Source organism: Oryctolagus cuniculus, chromosome 18 (genome assembly GCF_051225735.1).
Source record: "Oryctolagus cuniculus isolate XC-2025 breed Fujian yellow rabbit chromosome 18, ASM5122573v1, whole genome shotgun sequence".
Lineage (NCBI taxonomy): Eukaryota > Metazoa > Chordata > Mammalia > Lagomorpha > Leporidae > Oryctolagus > Oryctolagus cuniculus.
The window spans coordinates 65,428,738-65,440,973 of record NC_142884.1 but is presented as its reverse complement, the minus strand read 5'-3'; the positions used below and the strand labels follow the sequence as shown (position 1 = coordinate 65,440,973).

Genomic DNA, 12,236 nt, shown 5'->3' with positions numbered 1-12,236 from the left:
CTCCGGGCGCCCGGCTGGGGGGGGCGCTGGGTGTGGGGCGGCTCCGGGGCCGGGGATGGCGGCGGCCGCGGGTGCGGCGGCTCCGGGACGAGCGGGAGGAGCCCTGGGAGCGCTGTGAGATGGGCCGGTGAGTGTCGCCAGGAGTGGTGGCCGCCAGGCTGGCCTCCCTGAGGTCAGGCAGGCCTAGGTTCGGAGCTCCAGAGGAAGTGGCCCCTAGCAGCCCGTTGCCTCACCGGGCCGGGGCCGAGCACAGCGGACAGAGTTAGCGAAGAGGCCGCGCCTAGACCCCCGCCCGCTTCTCTACGGCACAGCCTGGAAGGCGGAGCCCCCCCGGCTGTACCTCCGCGGGCCAGAGTTGTCCGAGTCTGCGGGGCGGGAAGGGGGCCGCCAAACAAGGAAGCGTCGCCTGCGTGGCCTCGCCCCTGCAACCTTGCTTGAAGGGTCGACCTCCACTCTGTAAACGCAGAATTCCCGATCTGGTGCCCTACTCGTGTTGGAGCATGGATTGCGGGATCGCGGGAAGACATATCCCCTCGTTTCTTCCAAGCTTCTCCCATTCTGTCGGGCTCACCTCTTGCCCTCTGCGAATTCGGGACTCTGGCTGGGTTCAGCCTCTGGATTTCCAAAAAGCGTGATGAGGGGCTTCGTTCCCAGCTCTCCTAACTGCTTTGGCAGCCCTGCGGAACGGTCCTCCTTGCCCGGTAGCTCAGTCGGGGTGACAAGCTTGTCTTCCCCTTGAGAAATCCTTTGAGCCATCAGAGGCCAAGGTTTCAGATTCTGAAATGTGTCCTGCGTCGTGCAGCCCCGGCGCACAGACTTTTTATTTATCCTTCCCGCAAACCTTTTGCCTCTCATTTTTTAAAATTTGTGCTTGCTAACCCCTCGTGACCTAAAAGCAGGTTTTCTTGAACGTTTTAGTTGGAGAGAGCAAGGGTCATTCTGAGATTTAAAGATGTGACCCCAGTTTGTATGGGGAAAAGATGGGAAAAAGCGAAGTGCTCTTCAGTTACTGAAGCTGCCGGCAGAGAAGGGTGCATGACTTGTGCCCACGGTGTATTGTGGGATTGGGGATTTGGTTCTCTCCCATGGTTCCCCATCTTGCCACTCTTTTGTATGCCAGCGCCGTGCCAGTCTTTAGACAGAAATGTTGCCTTCCGTTTGGGTCGAGGCTTGCAGGGTTCTGTAGCAGCTGGACAGGACAGTGGGTAGTTTCTGAGAATTCATCTGTACTGCTTTCTCTGTTCCGCGGGCTTCAGTGCTGTACCTTTTCTGGCGAGTGTGCATTCACAGATGGGTAGCTCAGTGGTAGTTTTGTTTCCCCCTTGTTAGCTGCATGAGGATCAAGGTGATGTTTTCAGTTTCCATCACACCTGATTCATCACTTGGTGTAACGTTGTCACACAGAAAATTTACACACACACACACACGAGCCCATTTTTTAAAAATCTGAAAATTTGTTAATAAGGCTTTCCCCTTGAGTGACTCCCCCTTGACCTCTTTTTCTGCCCCAGAAACAAAATTCTTTTTCTACTGGTGCATCTTTTCTCAGTTAAATAACCATCAAATCTGTTTTTATAGATCCCGAGTAAAGGTAAAGTCCGTGGAATTGGTTTTCCTTGCTGCCCATTGTTAACATTGGAACAATGTTAAGTCTCCTGCGTTTAACTGAACTTTGGATTGGAAGTAAATTTAACCTTCGGATAGTAGGCACAAGCAGGGAATAAAGAATATAATGTTAAGGGAAAACAGTGAGGTTTGACAGATGGGCATTTTTTTCCCAGAGACGTCATTAGCGTTTATGAGATGGCCTTTTTTCTATTCAGCTGCCCTGGCTCTCTGGATAAATTGTTGCTACCTCTGGAGAAGAGGATGAGAGGAGAGCTCATTGTGACTTTCATGTCTTTGTGGCATTGGAATGACCTTTCAGTGATGACGCTGGAGAGGCTCAGAGGTCAGGCTTCTGCTTATTCCATCTCTCTTTCGTCTTCTAGGCTCCCAAGCCACCCGGGAGGACACTCATTACAGCTGCTCAGAAGCACCAGGGGGAGCTCAGGTAATCCAGGCACTTTGGATTCCTTGTTGCAGAAAAACATCTGGGATGCCACAATGGAAAAACAACAGAATGTAGTATCACAGAAAGCTCTTTTCAAAGCCAAAGAATGGGAGCCTGATTGGAATAATTAGGTGACAAAGTTCATGTGCATTGAAGTGTTCAGACCAAAAAGATGCTTTTGGATAGTGGATAGAAGCGTTTGTGAAAGGTGACAGTAAGAGGAAGGCAAGAGAACTTTGTTATGAAACCTATAGACCTAGGATAGAAAGAAACAGGCATATTTGGAGGAGTGGAACCAGAATTTTATGAAGTGGGCCCTAGAGCAGGTCTGCAATGGAAAAGGAGCCATTGGCAAAAGAGAACACAGAGGAACAAAGGGAGTGAATAAAGAAGGCAGATTGAAGGTGTTCAGTGAGAAGAAAATAATTTTTGTTAGACCAGGGGAAGGGAAGTCTATGTGAAGTCATAACAGTTTTGTTGCTACTTGGGGAGGAGGAGAAACAAGTTGTAGACTAAACTAGTATAATCACTCTTCCCATTTTGCCCAAGTTAGAATGCAGTATTTCATGGGGCAAAGAAGATACTATGTTTCATAGCATGTTTAGGGAGCAAGGCTTTGGAAAAAAAAAAAAAAAAGACAAGAAAACCTCAGGCCTTACTGACACCCAGGTCCTTGAGGACCTGGAGATATCAGGCAAAGGAGGACAAGAGGTGAGCCAGGCTTGGGTGGAAGAGATGGGAGTAGGTGAGGTCATCACCCAATTTAGACTGAGGAAAGGAAACAAGGATGAGGTCATATGTTCAGGGAAGGGAGATGGTATATTAGTCTTTAGTGAAAAAGGAGAAACTTAGGAGAAAGAGCCAGCAGCAAAGATGGTGTTCAAAACCCCCTTAAGAGACAAGACTGAAAAGAGGGTCCTGAGGAGAGGCATGACTGATCCTGAAGATGTTCATTTCTGGGGGTTGTGGAGCCACTGGGTTGTTTCTGCATTGTTCAGTGCTCGTCCTTGTGGCTCTGTGCTTTGTGATTTCCCTGTTTCTGTCATGTCCTAAGCTGGATAAGTGGGTGACAGTCTCTTTGTTTACCCCTTTTCTTATACTTCTTTTTCCAGCAGTACCTTTTATTACAGCTTCTTCCATGGGTGCAATTCTTTCTGTTTCTTTTAACTTGGTTCATCCCTAGGTTACTTTTCTTTGCTTCTGATTTATTCCCTAGCAGATGTGGGCGCCCCAGCCAGCAGCAGAGAGGGGTGCAGGGAAGCCACAGAGAAGCCCCTTCTGATGCCCCAAGGAGCAAGCCGACCCCTTCCAAGCTCCAGGAACACCACAAAGCAATATGAAACCTGTTCATGAGAGGAGTCAGGAATGCCTTCCACCAAAGAAACGAGACCTCCCCGTGACCACCGAGGATATGGGGAGAACTACCAGCTGCTCCACTAACCACACACCCTCCAGCGATGCCTCTGAATGGTCCCGAGGGGTTGTGGTGGCCGGGCAGAGCCAGGCAGGAACCAGAGTCAGCCTGGGGAATGATGGAGCTGAGGCCATTACTGGTCTGACAGTGGACCAGTATGGCATGCTGTACAAGGTGGCTGTGCCACCTGCCACATTCTCACCAACTGGCCTCCCATCCGTGGTAAACATGAGCCCTTTGCCCCCCACGTTTAATGTAGCGTCTTCACTGATTCAACATCCAGGAATCCACTATCCCCCAATTCACTATGCTCAGCTGCCGTCCACCTCACTGCAGTTTATCGGGTCTCCTTACAGCCTTCCCTACGCTGTGCCACCTAATTTCCTACCAAGTCCCCTCCTTTCTCCTTCGGCCAACCTCGCCACCTCTCATCTCCCACACTTTGTGCCATATGCCTCACTCCTGGCAGAAGAAGCTACTCCTTCGCCCCAGGCTTCATCTCCAGCCCATTCATTTAACAAAACCCCTTCTGCCACCTCCCCATCTGGGCAGTTGCCACATCATTCGAGTACTCAGCCACTGGACCTCGCTCCGGGCCGGATGCCCATTTATTATCAGATGTCCAGGTTACCTGCTGGGTATACCTTGCATGAAACCCCTCCAGCAGGTGCCAGCCCAGTTCTTACCCCTCAGGAGGGCCAGTCTGCTCTGGAAGCAGCTTCTGCCAATGGAGGTCAGAGACGAGAGCGACATTTAGTAAGACGGGAAAGTGAAGCCCTTGAGTCCCCCAACAGTAAGGGTGAAGGCCAAGGACTGGTGCCAGTGGTGGAATGTGTGGTGGATGGACAGTTGTTTTCAGGTTCTCAGACTCCACGGGTGGAGGTGGTGGCGCCGGCACATCGAGGAACCCCAGACACCGATCTTGAGGTCCAGCGGGTAGTTGGCGCTTTAGCTTCTCAGGACTATCGCGTGGTGGCAGCTCAGAGGAAGGATGAATCTAGCCCCCTTAACCTGTCCCATCATGCCCCTGACCATCAGGGTGAGGGGCGAGGGTTAGCCAAGAACCCTGCAGAACTGGCAGAGAAAAATCAGGCCCGTGGGTTCTACCCTCAATCCCAGCAGGAACCGCTGAAACACAGACCTTTACCCAAAGCAATGGTTGTAGCCAATGGCAACCTGGTGCCCACTGGAACTGACCCAGGCCTGCTGCCTGTGGGCTCGGAGATCCTGGTGGCATCAAGTCTGGACGTGCAGGGCAGAGCCACCTTCCCAGACAAGGAGCCAACACCACCCCCCATTACCTCTTCTCACTTGCCCTCCCATTTCATGAAAGGCGCCATCATCCAGCTGGCTACAGGGGAGCTGAAGCGGGTGGAGGACCTCCAGACCCAGGATTTTGTGCGCAGTGCCGAAGTGAGCGGGGGTTTGAAGATTGACTCCAGCACGGTTGTGGACATTCAGGAGAGCCAGTGGCCTGGATTTGTGCTGCTGCATTTCGTGGTTGGTGAGCAGCAGAGCAAAGTGAGCATCGAGGTGCCCCCCGAGCACCCCTTCTTCGTATATGGCCAGGGTTGGTCCTCCTGCAGCCCTGGGCGGACTGCACAGCTCTTCTCTCTGCCCTGTCATCGGCTACAGGTGGGAGATGTCTGCATCTCTATCAGTTTACAGAGCTTGAACAGTAACTCAGTTTCTCAGGCCGGCTGCGCTCCTCCAGGCCAGCTGGGGCCCCGCGAAAGGCCTGAGAGGACGGTCTTGGGACCCAGAGAGCTATGTGACAGTGAGGGGAAGAGCCAGCCGGCGGGAGAGGGCTCTCGGGTGGTAGAGTCCTCCCAGCCTGAGCCTGGAGCTCAGGCCTGCTGGCCAGCCCCGAACTTCCAAAGATACAGCATGCAAGGGGAGGAGGCACGGGCTACAATGCTCCGTCCCTCTTTCATTCCGCAGGAGGTAAAGCTGTCCATCGAAGGGCGTTCCAATGCGGGAAAATGAACATCTTTTCCAGACCAGGCCTGGGGCGTTAACCCCAGAGCTGAGCCTCACGGTGAGCGGGCAGAGGATTTGCACACGCTGAGCAGGGAAAGGCTCTCTTGGCAGTGAGATCTGGGGGGGAAGAGGTGTGAAAGTGGCCTCCCAAGGCAGGGTCTGTTGCTCATTGCCCCCATGGCATCCTTTCAGAACAGCCCCAGAGGGTGCTGTGACAGAGCACAGCAGGCCTGGGCTGAGAAAGGAAGGGGGTGCACACAGAGTAAGAAACATTCCAAAATCAGGGCCTCCCTGTTCTTTCCTCCCCGTCCCTAGCTCTTGCGAGGGGAAGTCCAGGCTTTGGGAGCTGGTGGCAGAGGGTGGGAGCAATGAAAGAGCCAAAAATGATGATCCACAGCTTATAGTAGCAGTTAAACTGTCTGAAGATTTTTTTTCTTTATTTCATTTTTTGGTGGGAGGGCAGGAGGCCCCAAGATTGGAAATAAGAGGGTTCCCACCCAGAACCCGTCTTGTGAGAGATGTGCACTTTAAAGGGTGATTTTGTTACAGATGTCTATGGCTGGGTTTGTGGGGGAGGAGCACCGTCATCTACAGGACTCTGCTTGATCCTCTGCTTCAGCCCTTTCCTGTCTCTCCTCACCATTCCTCCTACAAGGCTTCTAGGGGGCCAGAAGAGAAAGAAGCCCCTCCAGGGTTCGACGTGAAGTATTGCCTTGCTGGGGGCCCATTTAGAGGACTTTGAGAGAAAGACTTGGTAGCCAGGCAACGATGGGGCTCCAGGCAAGGCTTCTGGAAAGGTGGCTGGCCTAGCAAAGCTCCTCCCACTCAGCATGCCAAGCAGACTGAAATGTCACTGAGTCTCTAGTTGGAAAGGGTGACTTTGGAAGGAACCAGTGGACCCTCTCCCCCAGGCAGCCGTGCCCCTCCGTCCTCTGTCTATGTCGTGCCTAAGTGCCTGCGCTGCCCCACCCTTCTGCTGCCCTAACCTCTGCATGGTGTCGTGGCCTGGGCGTCGTTTGTGGCTGCTCTGCCTTTCCTCTTCTGCACAGTTGGCTGTCCACTCTGACCAAGACCTCTGATTTCCCTGTAGCTATAATCTCTGGTTTTAAAAACTCAGAATCATGTCCCCTCCTCTTCTGTCAAACAGCTTGGTAAAGAAACAAGAAGGGAACCGTGCCCTGAGCCAGGGTGCATGCCCTTGGCTGGGCAGTGGCCATCTGGCATTTTCACACAGCCGTTCCCATCTTAATCCACTGCCTCTCCTAACATTCAGGCGTCTGCAAGCCGTCCCCTCCCACCGCCAGCTCCAAGGTTCTAGAATGACCCTGATAATGTTTCATGGCCCGAAGTAGGTTTCATCTTGTGGTATATTCCTCTGCAGTGAGTGTTTTATGTCTTACTCGCATTTGCCCCTGTATGTCTTTTAGCATTGGCTTGGACTGCGAGATTCCACTGGGTATTGGGAGTTAAGCTCTTCCACCGACTTTTAGGTGGATGAGCATTTTTTTGTGTTTTGGTTTGTTTTGGGGGGTTGGGTCTTTAGACTCTTGAAGGCAACTCAGGGTATTGTCTTACACCCAGCTCTCTGGTTAGGCTTCTCCTAGGTTCTTGGCGTTTCCTTTATAGATGTGCTTGGACTGGCTGAGATCTGATGTCTGCTCTGTCAAAAAGACTTTAGGCAAGTCTTATGACCTTGCTCTTTCACTTCCTCCCCAGCTGCCAAATGGGGATAAATAATTTTACCTACCTCCTGGGAGGAGGGGAAGTTCTGAGAATGGAGTCATTCTTAGTGTTCAGGTGCTAAAGGTTGTTCTCCTGGGGGAACAGAGCGACTGAAGCTGCTTGTTTGCTACAAGCCCTACACTCCACTCTTTGAGAACAGTTACCTGGTCAGTCAGCTTTTGGGGGTTCATCCAAGGAAGCTGTGGGCCTGACCACGACTGCTCACCCTGTGGTTCCTGCCAGAACCAACACCAACCTTGTGCTGCGTTGGGATCATGTCCTTTTCTCTCTGTGCCCCCCATTCTCTCTGAATGCTGCTTACTTGGGCTTGTTACCTACAGTGGGGGCCTGTGGGGTTGAGTCTTGAGGAAATCCCCTCAGACGAGAGCCTTGGGAGGAGGCCTCATCCCTGGCTGTTTCATGAGCTTCTCCTTCCCTAGGGATTATTGTTTGTACGGGTTTCTCACAAGCGTCTTTCCTCATAGGAAGGCTCATCAATTGAATCCAGTGACGTGCACACAGTAGATGATCAAGAAATGTCCTCCAAGGACAAGCAACAGCTTCTTCATTATAGGAGCCAGCCTATCTCTAACCAGATTCAGGCCAAGAGTTTAGATCAGATCATCTCCCCTTGGGCCAGTTGCGACTTCCCAGCCTGGTAACTTCTGCTGAACCCTGGACAGAGAAATTCTTGGGAGCCTTGGGAAGTTGGTCCCCAACCTTTTGCTGCTGTTCCTCTGCTGTCCCTTGCTGGAGAAGCAATACCAGCAGCTCCCCGATACCATGCCACGCACACATAGCATAAGACTTGATTTTGTCGAGTTGCAAAGGTGTCTTTGATGAAGTATAATTCCCCCAGGCAAAGGAGCTTTGTGCTGTAAACCCCGGTCAGAGCTGATACCATCCTTGCCTTTTCCCTCTGTTCAGTCTTTTCTTCCAGGCATGAGAATTAAGAATCACCTGTGGTGTGTCCATTCGTCCTTACAGTAATTTCCTAAGTTTGCAAGAGACATGGAGTGGTTTTTAGAGAATTTTTTAGCAGGAAGAAAGTTGTGAGGTTTTGGGGGATGGGCAGTTGACAGACTAGAGCCAGACCCTTGTCAGTGATAGGACATTCCCAGTGCTTAGGTGTGGAAAGGGGGACTGCTAATGCTGGCACAGCACTGAAATGCTGATACTGATGTGGGAGAAGGGGAGCCTGGTATATGACTGGCAGTAACCCAAGTCTTGGATCATCATTCCTGAAGATTAGTGTCCATGGGGGAGGGGATGGCAGGGAAGAAGGGGTTCTGGGAATAAAGAGCCAAGCATGTGAGTCCAGGGGAGGGGGCCCCACAGAGCTGGCCTGACCCTTCTCTCTTGGTCCCAGTTGGTTGCAACACCAAGAGCTTTGCTCTGTGCTGCTTTGCTACTACTGCTTGCTGTCTTGCCTGCTGCCCTCTATAATTCCCGGTCCCTCCATGTCTTTTTTGGTAATGTAGATTAAATCCAGGCCTCATGCCCATTCTTACCTGTGTTCTGCCAGTGTTATTTTATGGCACAGTCATGTCAAATAGGGATGGTAGGAAATGCTGCTGGTGGACTGGTGAATCCAAAGGGATATGGCTTCAGTGCTGTCAGGAGTCCTGTGGCTCCAAAGATTTCACTGTCTTGAAGGATCAAGTAGGTCTTAATGAGTGGGTGTTTTCTGTTATATTTACTTCTTTCCTTTGTGGTATCTTGTGTGCTGTTTTAATAACTGAATGAGGGGGCATCACAGCGCCTGTGCCAGTCTTCTAGTGAGGTTCATCTAGCTCTAGTTGTGGATTTTTGGGGTAGGAGAGGGTTTGAAGTTTGACTGAATAGCCCCTTTGGTGGGGTTTAGTTCTGTTGTTACCAGAGGGCATCATAGGTGATTGTAGTGGGGTGCGCAGGATGTTGGTGGTGTGCTTGAAACTTGCCACAAGCAGGCATCCAGAAGAGTTGAATGATCACACTGGAGCTGAAGGCTGGACATGGAGTGACTGGGAAAGGACCTGGGTCCGTTGGAATAAAGATAACCTGACTAACTGAATTGGCCATGGGAGATTAGGTCAGCAAATAGGACAGAGGCTAAGTTCCAGGGAGATAGCTTAGCCTTCTAGGGCTAAGTTTATTAAACCACACTGAAGCTACAATACCTTCCAGATGGGGAAAAATATACACTACAGTTGGAGACCTGAACCGTACTAGGTTGGATGTCAATCAGGAATCTATTAAATAGCTCTTTGCTGGGAAGACTTCACCTTCCAGCTTCCCCGGGGTAGGGAAGGTCTCCCACATTATGCAATAATAAAATAAGCATCTGGGTCTCTGCAGCTGTCAGTTGCTCTTTCAACTCTGATCCATCTTTGGGCCAGAAGCCTGGTCTGGGCTAAGAGGACACTGGCCTCGGGATGCTCAAGTTGGCTGCACTCTCCTTTCCTGCAGACTATGCACAGTGCCTGGGGCGGAAGGAGGAGAAGTGGTGCAGTTTGCTCTGCTGAGCCTCCCCAGCAGGAACAGTAGTAATAAATGCACTTTTCACACTAAGGTTTCTCTATTAGTTCTCCTGTTAAGCCTAGATCCTCCCCTGGTAGATTGCAAACTCAAAGTCTGTGTGATCCCATAGCCATTGTACTGCAGGTGCCCAGCAGTGACAGTGGCCTCAGACTGGGCTCCTGTCTGCAGTGTATGTGGCAGCAGCCCATGTGCCTTTACCTGTTGTCAAACTTGCAAGCATTTATCTGTCTTTATGACTGTCATGGGGACTGAGGTTCTTCAGAGAGAAAGAGCGCACTGATGACACGGTGGTTTTACACCTACCCCCTGGACAGGGAGTTTGCACGTAGTTGTGAGCTGTGAGTGGTTAGTGCACTGCTGGTGTCGCTGAAGGCAGGGTTGATCTCTCACTTGCTTGATAGTCACAGTCAAGAGAATCTAGATTGTATTGGGGAAGAGACCGGCTGTACTCATGGCTAACTTGAAGTATTAAAATAAGGCTGTCCCTACAACCTTCCTAGTCATACAGGATCCCTGTAGCCAAAACAGTATATGTTCCAGCTGCAGAGAGTTGACTGCTCTCAGCTTGCACAGCACCTTAGGGGAGGGAAGACTATATGGATAGGGAATGGGGTGGAGAAAGAAGGATGCGAATGTTGTCATCTAGGTGGCTTTAGGGTCCTAAGGAGTTGAGAAGGACGGCACTGGGGAGGTCTGGATGGATCTGTGTAGGAGTTTCCTGTAGATAAATTTCTGATCCCCCAACTACTATCCCCAGTATGTAATGGCTGAATTAATATGTAATCAACTGCATTGTATCTAAAGCCTTAGAACTAGTCAGGTGCTCCCCCCACCCAATACCATTTCTTACCCTCTAATCCTACCTGATCTTTAACAAAGCATTAATAATTCTAAGGATAATCTCTATTTTGTTGTGCTTTTTTGTAACTGTTTTAAATAAATCAATTTGTACTGTATATTTGTACTTTTGTGAGATCCTTTTTGCTGTTTTACCATTTTAAGTCTCTGTACTTGGCTACACACAGATTGTATTTTTATTGTTAATGCTCTTCTTATGGATACCTGCATTTAACTTGTGGACTATGTAAACACAATATATATCAATATCTATATATCTATATATCTATCTATATAAACTACTAGCTTTTCCTTTTGGTGTTTGCGCCTTCTTCCTATCCCAGCCTTAGACGGTGGTCACTGGGTGGGGATTAGAAATGCTTTGAGGGCATGCTGGTAAAGGAACGCAGATGGTGTCCTGTGTGTGGTTGAGCTTGGGGCAGATGGCCTGAGCTGGCCTGAAGCATGGACAGCACGGTCATTGGTGTGTGTTTCAGAAATTGGAAGTCTACCTGTTGATTTGGTGAAGTTAGTCCCAAGAACCTGTGGTTGTCATCACTGCTGTTTCCATAATTCTTCACTCAGGAACACTGCCAGAAATTGCTGGAAAAAGTCAGCCCCAGTCATAGCTACTGCTTCTTAGAAAGCAATGTAATCGGTAAGTGGCTATTATGTAGCCACTCAGCTATATGATAGTGACTCAGACACATTTACTGAACACTCACTGCATGCCAGACTATCTGAAGTGCTTTATGTGTATTAACATATCATTTGTTGCTAGTAGTTACTTGCATTTCATGGATGGGGGAAAGCAAGACAGAGGTTAAATCACTTGTCCCTAAGTCACAGGCTAGTAAATGGCAGGGGAGTTTAAGTCCAACCATCTGACTTCTGAGTTTTATTTACTGAGAGGTGGTTGAGAAAATTCAATGAGAAAATCCATGTCAAGTGTTCAGAATAATCTTTGGCATAGAGTGAGCACACAACCATTTTGAAGCATCCCAAGAGATGGGTTTTAGAATGGTGCTCTGTGGGAGGCATTTGGATTCATTAAGTAATCTTTTTTTTTTTTTTTTTTTTTTTGACAGGCAGAGTTAGAGAGAGACAGAGAGAAAGGTCTTCCTTTTTCTGTTGGTTCGCCCCCCAAGTGGCCACTACGGCTGGCACGTTGCAGCCGGTGTGCTGTGCCGATCTGAACCCAGGAGCCAGGTGCGTCCTCCTGGTCTCCCATGTGGGTGCAGGGCCCAAGCACCTGGGCCATCCTCCACTGCACTCCTGCAGAGAGCTGGACTGGAAGAGGAACAACCGGGACAGAATCCGGCGCCCCGACTGGGACTAGAACCCGGTGTGCCGGTGCCGCAGGCGGAGGATTAGCCTGGTGAGCCGTGGCACCAGCCAATCATTTTCTTTTAAATGTGTTTTCCAGAACAAATATTTCAGCTTGTTTGGTAGGAGTTAGCCCTGATTTAGGGAGGGTCAGGTGAAATTATTATGAACAGCTTTGGATCTGCAGAGGTCAGAGAGGTGTCCACATTTCCCTGTTATGATATTGGAAGAGGTCCACATTCCTGGCATAGTTATTTTTCTGGCTACAGTTTAACTAGGGCACTTCCTCTGGACCTTAAGATCTATAATTATCTAAACTGTACACAGGCTTTGGTGCAGGCAAAGCAAAGCTCTGTGTTCATTCTGCACCATCACATAAGCTTT

General features: G+C 50.1%; 1 protein-coding gene across 4 annotated transcripts; it reads left to right on the top strand.

Annotated features, from left to right (window-relative positions):
• The first annotated feature begins 2 nt into the window (after nucleotides 1–2).
• On the top strand, nucleotides 3–10,838 carry ATXN1L (ataxin 1 like). Of its 4 annotated transcripts, none has more exons than XR_016225403.1 (4): nucleotides 3–127; nucleotides 1,992–2,053; nucleotides 3,273–5,505; nucleotides 5,997–10,838. XR_016225403.1 is itself a non-coding variant. In XM_051846980.3 (3 exons), the coding sequence occupies exon 3, from the start codon at nucleotides 3,390–3,392 to the stop codon at nucleotides 5,451–5,453; it is 2,064 nt and encodes a 687-aa protein (XP_051702940.1). In that variant the 5' UTR covers nucleotides 3–127; nucleotides 1,992–2,053; nucleotides 3,273–3,389; the 3' UTR covers nucleotides 5,454–10,838. The 4 variants fall into 4 exon arrangements, 2 of the variants coding, with proteins under 2 accessions (XP_051702940.1, XP_051702939.1); XR_016225402.1 differs by having other exon boundaries at nucleotides 5–127; nucleotides 3,270–5,505; XM_051846980.3 differs by having other exon boundaries at nucleotides 3,273–10,838.
• Nucleotides 10,839–12,236: the final 1,398 nt, after the last annotated feature.

What these genes read in the sequence shown, in the direction of transcription:
- ATXN1L (XM_051846980.3), top strand. Translation starts at nt 3,390, where the DNA reads ATGAAACCTGTTCATGAGAGGAGTCAGGAATGCCTTCCACCAAAGAAA.